Source organism: Phasianus colchicus, chromosome 1 (genome assembly GCF_987193195.1).
Source record: "Phasianus colchicus chromosome 1, bPhaCol1.hap1.1, whole genome shotgun sequence".
Taxonomy (NCBI): Eukaryota; Metazoa; Chordata; class Aves; order Galliformes; family Phasianidae; genus Phasianus; species Phasianus colchicus.
In genome coordinates, this window is record NC_143436.1 from 62,557,392 (window position 1) to 62,573,079 (window position 15,688).

At 37.3% G+C, this 15,688-nt stretch overlaps 1 protein-coding gene across 4 annotated transcripts in view; it reads left to right on the forward strand.

Moving 5' to 3' along the window:
* Positions 1-15,688, forward strand: part of BCL2L13 (BCL2 like 13) — a 37,370-nt gene that overhangs the window by 2,145 nt on the left and 19,537 nt on the right. For 2 of the 4 annotated variants that reach the window (XM_031589892.2, XM_031589891.2), the window contains exons 2-4: positions 3,140-3,326; positions 12,231-12,341; positions 13,271-13,427. In XM_031589892.2, the coding sequence (XP_031445752.2) occupies positions 3,206-3,326; positions 12,231-12,341; positions 13,271-13,427 (389 nt within the window). In that variant the 5' untranslated portion in view covers positions 3,140-3,205. Of the gene's footprint in view, positions 1-238; positions 293-354; positions 374-3,139; positions 3,327-12,230; positions 12,342-13,270; positions 13,428-15,688 lie in introns of those variants that run through there. The other 2 variants (XM_090145492.1, XM_031589895.2) reach the window with 2 other exon arrangements.

Genomic DNA, 15,688 nt, shown 5'->3' on the forward strand with positions numbered 1-15,688 from the left:
GTGCAACAGTTAGGTGTGCAGCAGGCCTCAGTGGCAACTGCTGAGTTGTTCCACTGTGCAGTATTGCTGCATTTTGGCATTTGAATGGTGTGTAGCAAATGCAGCTGGAGGCACACTGGGATTTTTCAGGGGAGGACTGAAATATGGCTGAGTCCCCTCTCTAAGGGATTATGTTGACTGTATTCGTGGGTAGATTTGCATCGCCCTTTAACTAACATGTAACTCTTCTGTGGATTAGGATGTGACAGATTGCTTGAGGAAATGCCAGTCTGGCTAGGACTGCCGTGTTCAGGTCAGTTGAATGGCTCAGCCCACATAGAACAAGCAGCGTGGTTGGTTGGAAGAATAAAGGGCAACAGCAGCTTGAACAGGGGTAGGTTTTTCTCCCCCTGGGTGCAGAGTTAGAGATATTGTGAATTACTTCCTACAAAGGAAAAATCACCTCATTGTGATCTCTTTAGTTTTTTAAGTAGCAGTGCAAAAATTTGCTGAACCAGAAGTAACCTCCTTGGCCATGTTTTGAAGGCTTACGTATTCCTGCAATGCTTTGTTTCCTCTGATCCATTACATCTCCCAAGCAAGCCTTTGTCTTATTTCTCTTAAATTGTTTCTGGCCTCTTTTACATCTTGCTCCTCTGGTGGAAAGCTCTCCTCCCTCTGATCTGGTTGTTCAAGCTGTGTGTCCTTTTTTAATCCCACTCATTCCTGAAAAATGGTCTTTTCTGCAATACTTACAGTATCTGAGTCAGTATTTGTCTATGTCTTTTTGAAAACAAAAACAATAGTTCGCAATTTAAAATGAGTAATTCAGTTATGCTGTTCTCTGGAAGGAAGACCAGTGAGTGATTTTTCCAGTCTGATGTTCTTTTTTGCGAAGCTTAAGATAGTCCTTCTGTTCAAGTTCTTAACTGTTTCTTGTCATTCAGTATAAAACCAACTCTCAGTATGCATCTGCCCAAGAGGTTACGTTTTTTCAGTTGAAGTTGTTGTTGTTGTTTATTATCCATTGCTTTCCCAGGGAAACATTAGCCACTATTTAAACAAGTTGTGGTCTGACTCTCTTTCCTCCACCCCCTCCAGAGGTGCTGAGCTAAGCGTGCTGAAATTCTCGTGAGTTAGGCCTCACTGCTGCACATGAATCACTGGTATAGAATTTCATTTTCGTTTCAACAAAATTTTTTCTTCTTCCCTTTCATTTTCTCTGAAAATCTGTTTTCAGACTAATGTTTATTATTTATATTCAGAGCTGGTCTTTGATATGCATCGTAGCGTCTGGATTTCTGTAGACCACCCATCAGGCTGATTCTTTCTGGACAGGTCTGTACAGGTTGGCTTGAAGGGCTCCCATTCATTGTGTACGCATTGCAGGAAGTGTTTTAGTTCCAGTACTGTGGACCTCTGTGAGCAAAACAAAACTGAAACATACTGAGGAGATTTTGCTTTTTAGTGAATGGCATCTTTCACATCTGGGGATGTAGAGATTGCATCTAGGGATCTGGCCTGAGGAATACATCTATTCTGAATGATTCTGAAGTCTCCTGAGTAGTTCTTTCCAAATCTCTCATGTTTATTAAAATGCCAGTTTGTGTTAGTGGCTGAAGGGTAGCTGCGTATTGTAGAAAAGTCGTGTTTGTCCTTTGCTGTAACTTCTTGCATTTCTGAAGCATGATATGTCAAGTGTTACCTTCAGTTTTTGACATTGATTCTTTCCAATATAAATCACTGTTTCAGTTCTATCTGTAGCAAAGACTCAAGTGAATATGTCTGGTAAAGGATTTCAAGAATTTGAAATGCACAAGAAGAGGAAGGCCTTCCACTATATAGTCTTCAGGAACGTATCCTCTTCTGTTTTCAATAATGAACAAATTTCAGAAAGTAGAGCTGTTATAGTTTAAAGAAGGAACTCTTAACCAATTTTCCATCCCAACTCTTTTTCCCATTGCAGCATGAAGTTTTAAACTTGGCTTAAATATTTCTTCTAAACATACCCATATTTTGAAGGTTATAAATTTTCTAGCTCCTTCAGTATCTGTTATGTACCTGTTCAGCAATGTGAGCGTTCCTGCTGGCCTTCCAGTTAGGCATCAATTCTGATGGCCAGGTGTGAGCTGCTGCTTATCTGGGAGCAGCTGTTTGAAGTGGTGGAGAGTTTGATGTTGAAAATTCATTTGGAAGCTCCTGTTGCTGTTGAGTTTATCAGGTTGACTGGAAGTAGTTATCCAGGCTGTTCCTTGTATGCTAGAACATGTTGGTTAGTCTGACGCTTTGTTTCAGTCTGCTGTGTTGCTTTTTCCTCGCTTATGTGTTGTCTTTTGAGGTTCATTTAATTTTTCCTTGTCACTGATGACTGTTTTTAATTTCTATTTCTCCTAGCTTTTCCCGCTGTTTTTATTTGAGTGTTTGAAGAAGCAACTAAACCAATAGTGAAATAAGGTCATTCTTTGACCAGATGTCGCTATTAGATACAGATTTCTGTTTTATGAGCATTAATGTCTGGTCAGAAATCCAGGACACACGGCCATCTGTTCTTCCAATCCCAGCAACGAACGTAGTTTCCTGTGTTGACCATGTGTTTGCCATTGCTGTTGGAACAGTAAAATGAGTTTGAGACAGTTGTGTCTCTTTTCCTGCGATAATTTTTTTGCATTGTAATATGGAATCTGAGAAACAAAGAGTGAGGAAAATACCCTTGTGAGGTTTAGGGGAAGGGAGTTTCCTCTGAAGGCTGTCCTTTTTACCTCAAACTGCAGTTAACTGAGTCTTCAGAACCCTTCAAAACCTCTTTGCATGACTACGCTTGTATTTTTGTATGTGGTTGAGTTGGGAGGTATTAGAAGGCAGACGCTTGGTGAGGACCTCTTCAATTTGCTTTAATTGAGAGTATGTATGCCAAGCAGGAGTGAGAAATTCCACTGCTAACTGCAGTCAGAGCACTAGACTTGAAGGCATTTGGTTTTACTCTGCATAGTTTTTATTAAAATAAGAATGCATAGGATATAAAGGCAAAACTCTGGATATTACTTCATGATTGTTACATAATTCCTTGTTATGTATGAGTTCATGACCTATTGCAACTTTATAAAAAAAAAAAAAAAAAAGAAAGAAACAATAAACAAACCACTCTCCTTTTTTCTTACAGTGTTCAGTAACCCAGAGAAAAGCCTACGTGCCCAATAAGAGCACAAACACATTGCAAGCCAACCCGATGGCGTCCACTACTGCTGTGCCTGTAGGATTTCACTATGAAACAAAATACGTAGTTCTCAGCTACCTGGGGCTTTTATCACAAGAAAAGCCACAGGAGCATCCTTCTGCTTCAACTCAAGGTAATATTTACACATGCCTGTTGACATATACAACTGGTTTTGCAATATGCATGTATGCAGAACGTCAGCCTAATTTTTTGTGTTGTCCATCTCTCTATTTGTTTAAATGAATAATAAAATGAGCAGTAAGAGATACTGATCGAAACAGCTGTTTTATTCAGATTACTGTTTTACTTTGAGCTATGCCAGGGCTGACTGACGTTTATGAAGAAAAAAAAAGTTTTATTAAATGTCTTCAGATTAGCAAGGATAGATTTGTGTTACTGTTGTTGACCAATCTTAGGAATCTGAGGCCATGCTTGCTTTTGGGGGAGGCAAGTAGAATTAATGAGGGATGAGGAGGGATGTTTACCAGCATAAAGCCTGTGTGGTGACTTAAGCAATCTCATGTACTAAATAGTTTTGCCCAGTTATGTTAACACTTATGTTGTTGTCAGTCAGTGGTAGCGTAGAGATGTGAGACTTAATCTGGCCTACACTGCATCTATTTATTCATTTATTTTTAAGAAGCCAAGACTGCATGGAGTAAGATGTTTCTTCCAGAACAAGCTTATATGTACAGGAGATTAAGCAGAATAAAGTTTGACAGATTGTCTTTCGTGTTCTAGGTTGTGAAACTTCCTGTATTTTGTGCTGGCAAACATTTAAACAACATTGTTTATCCAGATTTTTTTGCTGTCCTGTCAATTCTTAGTGATGTATGTGTTGCTACCAGTTCCTTCAGAACTCCTGATGAAGGCACATTTAAGGAAAAAAAATCCTTGAGCAAGCATTTGAAAATATGTACTCTGTTACTGAAGTTACCTGTCAGAAATTGAGAAATACTTGAAAAGAGAGCATCAGAGATAAGGCAGAAATAGTATTATCAGTATGGCTCTGTAACATATGCTGGTTATATTATTTCCTGTGTAAAATTAAGCTTTGTATATGTAAGATGTGTCTGTTTCTTCCACTGTGACTGTATCTGCAGTCCATGAATGGAGAGACACCTTCATGCCAATATGCTGTTTCACAAAACGATTTGCTGGAAGTGCTTATTTTAGGAATAACATCTCATACTGAATAACCCATCTGGGATAGCTTCTATAATTGGTAATATATCAAGTAAGTACAAAACTACAGTGTGAAAGAGTCTGTTTTCTACAAATGCATAGTTTGTAAAGGAAACTTAGTCTTACAGCTTTTTTTGTATAATTTGGCTCTGGTTACCTTTGAAAACTGAGAGGAAACCAAATGCTTTGTTAGTACTGAAACCACTAATAAATATTTGAATTCAAGAGCAATATTAAAACTACAAAGAGAGGAAGCTACAAATGCTTGAATGCAGTTTTTCTAATCACTTCAGGAGACTTTTAAGTTACTAAGTAAAGATAACAAATCTACTTTTCGAACACGATTTGGATATGTTAGCTTATGTGACAGCAGAATATAGTTGCAGTTGCTATTAAAATACTCAAAAGTATTGATAGTTTCCAAATCTGCCCTTTCATCCCTTTCATTCATTGCTCTGAAACTTAGCTTCTAAAGAGGAAATTATGCATTTCCCTTACCCTGAAAGTCAATGCAACTTTTTCTCACTGTGATGAGATCCCTCTCAGTGATATTATGTCTTTATGATCAATAACTGTGGATAAAAAATTTTTCCCTTTCTTTTCAACTGCCTTGTTTCTCATTCTGTTGACAATGCCTCGGACAGATTTCATCCTCTTATTGAAGTGTCAAGACTAATCTTGTGTTTAAGGATTTGTTTCATTCTTTCTGAACCAATTTTTCCTGTTGCTTTTCTGCTTTCTGTATTTCCAACACCTTTCATTTGTCTGGCAATTACTTTTAAACGATCTTTTCTCCTACTTCTTTTCTCATTGCTTGTAATTGAACAGTCAGCTACACTCAGGCTATGTGTGGCAGCAGCTGTGTGTATACTTCAAAGTGCTGTATGCATATTATTTGAATATCAAGTAGCTACATGTAGTCAGTATTCCTCGTTGGCTAGCATGTGGCTGGTGTCTATGAACTGAAAACTGCCAAAGCAGTGTGCTCTGTATGCTTCTCCCCTAGGGGGACAGTGAGAACAAGAAGCCCATAATGGATGTTACCCATACTTCCTAATGTGCTGCTGGAAGACAGTTGGGCACTACAGTTACAAGTGTGGCATAAGAGGCCTGCTTAGAACAAGAGATGTGAAAGTCAGTAAATGAAAATGAATAGTTGTTGTTTAGGATCCCATTGTGAAGAAGAAACTTCTGTTTTTCATAAAGTAAATTTGAGGCATAATAAAAATATGACATTACATCATGCTTGCTGGTGTGTTTTTCATATGTTGTCATCAACCATAGAAACAGTACCTTGACCAACCCCTTTTTCATTTCATTGATGGTTTTTGTGGTACTTTAAAACTCTGTTCACTAATGCTTCTACTCTTTGTGGCTGAATGCTTTTATTTATGACTTGAGGGGGTTCTGATACAGAGTACCTAGCACTGAATCTTATTTTGCTTTAGATTGCTTATTATGCTGGTAGACCTTTCATGGGAGACAATATAAAAAGTGATGTTTGACTGTTGCTTGTTTGTAGTTCAGTTGCAAAACACTTATCTGTTTTATGCGTGTCATTCTTGTGAAGTCTTGACTCTGGTTTATGATACTCTTATATACATTTCTTTTAAATCTAAGTCTTTATTCTTTGTTTGATTTCTTTATCTTATTATAATGTATGAGGAGGATTCAGAAAGGCTGACTTTACCTTTATTATGTTAATCTTTTCAGTCTCCTTTTTCCAGTGGAGAGTAAGATTCCTCTAGAGCGTGGGTCAAGGCAGGATCCTAATTATAGCCAGCTTGAATCACCCATTGGAGGATCTTCTCTCTTTCCATTACATATGAAATGCCAATATATGAATATATGTATGTACCAGGTGTAGTTAGTATTTGTATACCTTTCAGAAATCTACTCCTGCACTGGTATCCCAAATTTCAGTGGAACTTCTACAACCCAGTTAAACTAGAGTCTAATGGTGCTACTTCATCTGTTAAAACTGATAGGAGAAATTGAATGCTTTTGTCCATTCACCTGCTACAGTTATCTCCCTAAAGCCTCAGCTCTCTTGCATCTCATGCTAGAGAATTCTTTCTCTATGTCTTTCTATTCCAAAAACTCAGGTAGGAGTAAAATCTTTAAGACACTCGTTTCTCTTTTTTTTCAGACCTAATATATTTACTAGAGTGATTGCTTTCAGGGAGATTTGATTTAGGAAAGAGAAACCTTGGACAAATTACATGGATATCTACCTCACTATATTTCCTTTGGGATATTTTGATTGGTTTGGGGTTTGTTGCAAGAATTATGGTTTCAATTACAACAGCTACAAACACTTCTGGCTTCAGCCAAAGGAGGACAGTTTTTCAGTCAACATCTGATTAATAGTTTGAACATTTTATTCAGATAGTCCCTGCACTGAACAGCAGTTAAGAAGAGAACCATCTGCAATTATCTAGGCTTCTGAAGATTTATTAGGCATAATCTTTTGACATGATGGCTCTATGGAATCATATGGTTGATTTCAGTGCAATATTCTCTGGGAAATTTTGGTGTCTCCAGAGGGAAATCCAGCAAGCTTAGAACTGAGGAGTAATTTTAGAGGTTACTTTTAATACTGTTTTGCCAGTAAAGTCATTCTGCATAGTACCCAAATTCAGCCTACTTAAAGCAATGAATTCTGCTACTTATTGGTAGATTTTCTTGTAGGTATATAAATTGCTCCAAGAAACCTGCTGTTGTATACATGATAAAATATCTGTGTAAGTTCATACAGTCTGAACCAACTGGTGAGTGCAGTCATTTAAAATGTGTGTGGAAGCTGTCAGTTACTTGTTTATTAATTGTGAAGAAGTGCTTTATTATTTTTCCAGAACTCTTGTAGTGTTGTAACTACTGTTTCAAACACTGAAAATAATAATAACAGTACTAAGCACTGGAATATATTTCTACATCATTTCCCTTGATTACAAAAACTTTCAGTCCGCTGCAGCTGTTAATAGCACTTACTTTTTAAGTGAGTTGAAATACTTTGATTTTGTGATTTGATTTACTTAAAATATAAACACGTCTTTATGTTTAAACAAGGAGCAATTTTTAGCATATTTGCTTTCTTAATCTACTTTCCCATTATTTGACTTCATTCCATGTGGCAAAGATTCTCAAGTGAAGTGCTCTTTTCTGTGTTTTTTTTTTTCTTTTTTCCTTCAGTCTCCTGAATAAGAAATCCTAATATAATCCCTGAACTCCCATAGCAACCAAGAGACTTATAGTCAAGGCCACTATTACATGGTAGCACAGATGATAGAAGAGGTGATCAAAACTTTGTCAGTTTTGTGTTTTCCCTGAGATGCATGGTACTTTTAATCCAACTATTTTGCACGATGTTTTATTGCTATGTGAAGTGCTCTAAATATTCAAAGACTGGAGCCATTGTAATCATTTCCCACATATAGGTCTTACAGCTGAGTAGTGCTGAACTGGGATAATGGGAGAAATTGATTTTATTTGTTCATTTTTCTTCAGTTTGAAGTGAGTTCTGTTACATCTCAGAAGATACACGTACAGCTGTGCAGAGATGATAGGCTTAGTGCATTTCGGGTGAGCTCAAGTTCCTTTGTGGCCATCCCATATTTAACATTACTATCTGTTTTATGTGGTATTAACCATCATGGGTGGGGTGCTTGTTGCAAGATTTTCTATCAGCAGTTGACTGTTGGAGTTGCTGTTGGAGACTATCTTGGTTTTCTTTGTACTCTGTCCTTATATCTTCTCTTAACCTTCATAGAGCCCATTGTTGGTCTATAAGAAGTTAGGGAAGTTATTGAGGTATTTTTAACTTCGATGTGTGATTGATTTCTTAGAAGCTGTCCAGTTAGGGCAAAACATACATACTTGAGCTGAAAGGTCACAGTCTGAAAAGATTCACGTTGTGTGTTGGAGCAACTCAGTTAGTGGTAGCAGGGAAGCTATTTCCTCAGCTTAGGCAAGGAAAGGGAGTTTTTAGGGTCTGACTTGGACAAGAAAAAGGTAGTCCTTCCAGGAAAATGAATTCTCACTTAATTTAAGACTCCTCTCAGCCAACATTAGACTGCTAATTGACAGTGTCTCGTGTCTTTTTGGTTCTTCCTATTTTTGGACTTTTTTAGTTTAAGCAGAATCGTCTTATGGCTTATAAAGAGCTGCTTTTACACATCCTCTAAATTCAAGGGCTACCTCTGTTTGTCTGTATTCTAGAGTTTGCTGGGGTGATGCACATGCTTTTCCTAAAAGAAAAAAGGCAAATACGTTTAGAAAGAGATTTGCTGTATTCTCGTCACTTCTCAGTGATTGCAGAAATTTTAGGTGCTTGCTTTTCCTTGTCGTTGTAAAAAGTCTGAGTTATTAGAGAAATATTAGAGTCATGCTGAGAGTAAATTTGTAATTGAATGTTGACTACGTGAAAGTTTGTGAAAAATCTTAAGAAAGAACTAAAAAATGGAGTTATTGGTAAATTAAAATGATGGGCGTTAAAGAAAAAAAAAGAAAGCACACAGTAGCAATTGGTGACATCAGAGACTTTCTTGCTGAAAAAGAGGTGTAACGCCTTTAGTCTCTCCTTGTAGCTACTGTTGTCTTGCTAGCTTTAGTTAACACAAACACTGTAGAATCAATGCTGGTTCTCTAACTAATGCATGGCTTCCCATCCCTCCTCCTCCAAGGCTGAACCTTGGGGAACAGGTTAGTCTTGTATTGTTACTAAACTTCTGGAATGTGTGGCCTTACTGGCAGAATTTTACTGCACTACTGCTTTTGTTGGTAGTGGCAACAGTGTCTGATTGACAGCCATGCAGTGCCTAAGGGACTTTTCAAACTTTTTAAACCTTTTTACTGCTACTTTGCAGGCTACCCCTATATAACTGAAAAAGAAAAATCCTAACAACAAAAAACACTTGTGCAAAAGGGAACATTTGTTGCATAAATAGAAAGTAGAATGCACTTCTTGTAAGAGTGTGTAACAGAAGTTTGCTCCATCTTTGCATTGGAAAGAGGCCTTTCAGAGTCAATTTAGCAAAAGCTCTTAGGCAAACCTGTAATTTTTTTTTCAGCATAGAGAAGCATTCAGTGCTTGTATATCTTACAGGTGCCATTTCTGGTGTGACTGTTTGCAATATTAAAGAATGAATATGTACTAGGAGCTATTTTTTACTGCTTTCTTCTACCTATTTGCCAACTGACATGGAAGTTGTCTAAAGAAGGAAAAGGAGCTTTGCAGTTGGAACACGCTGTTCTCCCAGTACTGCATGCATTTTTTTGTTGTCAGAGTCAATATACATGAGAAGCAGAAAGCTGAAGTCCGTTGATAATTAGGATAACAAACAGTGCAAAGTCACTCATCCAGGAGGGGTAGGTTTTTGATTTTTTTTTTGGCATGACTGAATAGTCAGGTGCTATTGGAATTAGCAGCAGCTGCAAAGCTGTGGGTGTTACGAGATGGAAACCATTGACTGCAGTACTGATTATCTAAACAGCTCTTTTGTATGCTGGCAGCAGTGGAATTTCTCTTCCTTCCATTTTCCGGGTGACTTATTATAAAGTATGACAGCCTGTCATGTGTGATCATCATCACATCAGTCCCGTGAGAACGAGTGCTCTTCTGAATACCCTCGTCCTTTTGGCGTACAGGGTGAAGCACAGGTTAAAATAAGAGTTTGCACTTGCACATACTTGTTGCACTTGACTGTGAAGCAGTGGTGTGGTTTTTGAAGGAGTCAACCATAAAGGGATTGACAAGGTGTCAGTGAGTGTCTGTTCATTAACCAGAAGGAGGAACAGTTTGCTCCTCTCTGGAATTTATGGCTCAGAGTGACAGAACAGACTGTTTGAGAAGGGATTTCAGAAGTTAAATGAAGTTCTTCTGAATGTGGTGATGGTGACATAGTTGTGAGGTTAAGTAAAATGGAATTTAACTGACCATCTGTTGTTCCTTTGGACTCTTCACTTAAAGAAACATAAACATTTTACACTGACCTACGCGTTAGTTGGCAAGAATTTGTCTCACAGCTATCTATCAGAAGGAGCATTAGTACACATTTGGAGAGTTGATTCTGTGGATTTTTAACATAGCTTTCAAGTGTAAGAGACCTTGCAACCTAATTGTCAAGCATTCAAAAACACAGAAATATGCCTGGTGTACTTCACATCTATGTGTATATTGTTGTTGTGGCTTTCACATGCTGATGTGAAAACCAGTGATGTTGTGTATCCATTGCAGAGAAAATGGGAAGGTAATACAGTATTTACAGTAAATTTAAGCAAATATAAATAGAAATAAACCAAAGAAAACAGGCAGTTGTTTGTAGAGCACCACATTAAGGTTTAGTGTCTTCCAAACAGAAATGAAGAAGTGCTAGAAAGCTGTTTGAGTGAGGAAGGAGTGGGCACAAGCAATATTATCAGAAGGTCAGCCAGGAGCTGGTGTTTAAATCACACTAGTCCCAGAAGAGAATTCTAAGTAACATACAAAAGTAAGAGAGCTAAGAAACTGTGTTTTGGTTAACTGTTGAAAGCAACAGAGTTCAGGGCTAACAAAGACTGATAATTAGCCCAAATTATCCCAAAACTTAGGGAATTAAATGGTTGGAAATGAGGTTTTAAAGAAAAGTTTTCTGGTCAATTTCAATTCATGTTTTTTGGGAGTAAGTTGAGCTCCCTTTTAGATACATGTAGATACAACAGTTAGCTCTAAATAGGACATCTTAGGGAATCGAAAGAGAAAAGTAAATTGCAGTGGTAGGCTATTGACTCAGTGATGTATAGTGAAAATGAGACAGTGATTAATAAAACGGTTTTTGTAGTGTACTTTCAGAATAGAATTTAAAGAAATGTTCAAAAGCTGATGGAATAAACCAAGACAAATGCTGAAGATGAAAAACACCAAGAAAAAACAGCGAAACTAGCCTCTGCATCACTACCTGTGCCAGAAAGCAGCCAGTAACTTGCTGTACTGCCTTATACTGGAGAAGTTGACAGTTACAAAGCAATTCAGATGTTCTAAAATGCTTATGCCTGTTTAGAAACAGATAGTAGTTCCTCTTTATGCTTATATACATACACAAAGTAATAATGAAGATGGTTGAAATTATATGTAATCCTGAATGATATGACTGAAACAATTTCTTGTGACAAACGACACAGAAGATGTGTTTGTAGTATTTGGGAACGTGTAGCCATTCCATGTCTTTAAATGATGTAATTAGGAAATGAGCATTGACAGTTGACTGACCATGGTGGGGTCATTTGCATCTGCTGTTACTTATGAACCCTGTACTAAGTGATTTAATTGTGGCCTGCAGGCACCCTACAGTGAGCTGAGGTACAGATGATATCATGTCAGAACTTTTCATTGACAAAGCAGAGTGGTTTTGTAGATTTTGCAGAGATCAGTATAAACTTCGTAATTTGCTATTTAAAATAAATGTTAAGCTTAGGACTGAGAACACCTACTCTGTTCTGTAGTTTGATAATGAGTAAATTAGTTTTAATGATGACTCGTTCATGCGCATTTTGGGTTGATTTTGGTCTTAAATTCAAGATAAGTTTGATTTTAAAGCTGTCACATACTCTGTGGCTTTACAGGTCTGGATTTCTAATTTATTATTATTATTATTTAATATTCATATTCTATCTTCCAGAAGTCTCGAACTTTGTGTTTTGTAGTTCATATAATGAAGCTTACTCAACAAATGCACTTAAGGCATCACATATCATGCTGCTTTCTGAAATAAAATTTCCACCTTGAATTCCTTTACTGTTAGTATTTCAGTATCGTGTTCTGTTATCTACCTTATTTGAAATATTACATTGGAATAATTTCTCTTATTTCTTCTAGGGACTCAACAACAGCTTATGGCACAACATGCTTCAGAGAAAGAGGCTTTGGAAAAGATTAAAATAGAAATCGAGGAGGAGCTAAAACATCTTGATGAAGAGATCTTGGAAGGTGCTCTTCAAATTTCTCCCTTGCAATTGATAATTTCTGTGCAGTGTAATGGTGGTTAATTTGTAACAAGTACTCTAATGAAAGAGATACTTGGATGCATTGAATCTCTTCACCTCCTCCCTCCAGCTAATGTTTCTACGCATTGTCCTATGAAGTTAAATGTTACTGTGTGGAGTGGTGCAGTCTAGCCGAAGCAAACAATTGAACTGCTTTTATTAGGCTGCTATAAACAATGAAATGTAAACAGCCCTTAAGCTGCTCCATGACAGAAGTGTAAACATACTGAAACAACTAGAATTCTGGGGAGTGTGGACTGCAACCATCAGATTTCTCACCTCCACAGTTTATTTTTTGGGACATGCTTTAACTGGTAGGTGTGGCTGTTGTGGGATTCCCAGCAAGAGACAGTTTGGAAACAATCTGCTTTGCATGTGTTTCAGATGGGAAGTACGAACTTGAATGACTCTATATCTGGTTATATTAATTCACATAGGCCTTTTTGAGAAATTTTAAACAGAGAAGGAAAAGGTTTATTAACTGAGTATTGTTTTAAAAAGAGATGTAATACTGCTGCAGAGATCCATAAGTGGGCAAATTTTACCATGGAAAAGGGGCTTTTTCAATGCTTCATCAGCACTGGCTTAAAAATTAGCATAACAATGAGAATATTTGCTAATTTGTTGGTTAGTTGTGAGATAAGGGTAGAGGGGAGAAATGTAGCTTACAGTCATCTATGACTCGGAAGTATCACTTCCAGATGACATTTGGAACATACTTGTTTTACTAAAATTTGTTCAAAGGATGCTTATGTCTATGGAGTTTTGATTTCTTTCTCCATCATATGAATTGTGTTTAGCTGATGGAATGAGAAATTTGAGGCTGCTGTTCTTATACATGTCTACTTTATTTTATATATTTTTTTCTTTCAGCTTTTACTACTACAGGATTTGACTGCCACACTTCCCCAGTGTTCAGTCCTGCCAATCCAGAAAGCTCAATAGAAGATTGCCTGGCTCATTTGGGGGAGAAAGTATCCCAGGAATTGAAAGAACATCTGCACAAAGCACTAGAGAGCTTGCTTAGCAAGTGAGTTTCCATTTGTTTTTTTTAAAGGGAAGGCGTTTTGATTTTGTATTATGATTGCTACTGAAATGCTAAAGATAACACTACATTCTGTATTGCATTTCTCTTTTTCAGTGTCTCTTTATCTGGTTACGTTCTTGTTTTGTGTTTTAATGTGTGAGTACTTCTTTGTGCTCCTTTCTTTGGATTAATGTAAATTCTGAAAAATTTCTAAGCTTTTATCGTTGAGTTTCTGAGACCAGTTTAAGTATTTTGAGTAGTTGGTGAAACTAGAAGCTGAGAGCTGCCAATTGCCATTGCCAATTTCATGAATGCTGGGCTGTGCCCATATTAACTTGCCATACCTAGTAGTTAAGAGCAGAGCTGGAGGCTTAATAAATAGTTTGACCCAATCTGAGTGGGAGAGTCATCTTGAAGGGAAGGTGTGTGGATGCTTTATGGCAACCTTTCAGGAGACGCGTGTGAAGCAAATGTGACTCCATGAGCTAACCTTGGGGCATTAGGAGCTGTCCTTCCAGTTTAATCTTACTGTTTAAATAGCACATGTACTTGCCATGCTAGTATCTTGATTAATATAATTTGTAAACTCGTAAAATTGCTGTGGTTGCTTGTTTTTCTAATATGAATTACTAGCCTCGTTTAAATGGATCCACATGAAGTACTCCTCACTCTTCAGAATGACTTCCAGAATGTATTTGTAGAGAGCTGGTGCAGTAGAGTGCTACAGTAGGACAGTTACAAATGAAGTTGTAAAGACAGCATTATCAAACAGCTATCTGAGGCTGTTTTATGGATTCACTTAATATGACTCAAAGGAAGCTGAGAATTACTAGTATTATTCTCTCGACTGCTCATGAAATGTATCCTAGATATCAGTGTCTAGCAAAAAACTCTAGTCTCATAGATGGGGTTAAGCATGCCATACAGGCTTTGAAGAGGCATCTCATGTTCTTGTGAAGATAATTCCCTTCATGGAGACTTCTGCAATATTGTTAACTTGAAAATCATTCCTTCTGAACATGAGGAAACATCTTTAACTGTCAGGTTTCTGAAGAGGTGTGTGGAGTCACTGTCCTTGAAGAAACTCCAAAGCTGTCTGGGTATGGTCCTGGGCAACCTGCTGTAGGAGACCCAGCTTGAGCAGGGAGTTTAGACTGGATGACCTTCAGAGGTCCCTTCCAACCTCAGCCTGTGATTCCTTAACTAGGTTGTCTTTTTGTAGAAGCTATAATGGTTGTTGATTTTTATCTCCAATTTTATGTAAGACTGATGAACTCGGCCCTGGATTCAATATCAGAGGTCACACACAACATCTGGCTAGACAGATGGAAATGGTTGTCTCTTTTCACTGACTCATCCACAGGAAAACTCTTCATTTAACTTTCAGTAATCCATACATACACTGTCTGTTTCTGTATATAGGTTTAATAGGATCAAAATGTAAGCTTAATGTTGCGTAAACTAAAAATTATTTAACAACAAAACATGCCTTGTACGGTACAAGTTTTCCTTTAAGCAACAAAAGATGTGTTAGTATGTTCCTCCAGGAATGACAGACACTTATCTGCCTTAACAAAACCATGCATTTAGATGTTGTACTGAGGGACATGGTTTAGTGGTAAATATTGGTGATAGATGGACAGTTGGACTGCATGATCTTGGAGATCTTTTCCAAAAGTAGTGATTCTATGATTCTGTAAATATATATACAAAGTGTGAAATGTCCATGAAAATGTGGCATACGTATTTTTTTGTAAAGTGAACTAGAAATACTGTCCAGACTCTCAGTAATATCCTTCCTGCAGCTGTTGTTACTCTTCTCATCCTAGTGATTCATTTGGATTTGCATTCTAAAGGGATTAATGTACCAAGGAAGTTAAGAGAATGCACTTAGAATGACAAACTCAAATTATCTTTTCTCCAGTGTACTTTAATTTTGTTCTTTCACCAATGTTTCCTACTATAGCATTATTTGATATAATATTTATTTATTTTGCTAATATTTTATATTTTCCTCTCATGTGCCTATATGCAAGTATCTTTGTGCTGTAGTACAGCAAGCCTGTTAGATTTTTGGAAGGTTATTAAAGTTCACTAAGCAGTAAGTATTTCTTCTCCCCAACATCAGATACCACTTTCTCCCTTAAACTGAAGTCTAAACTTGCCTTCTGTCTTGGTTTGGCTTTAGTACAATTGCTTTTGAGGTTGTACGTCTTCTCTTATCACTTGTCAGAAAGTCTTCATTGTTGTTGACTGTAAGATAC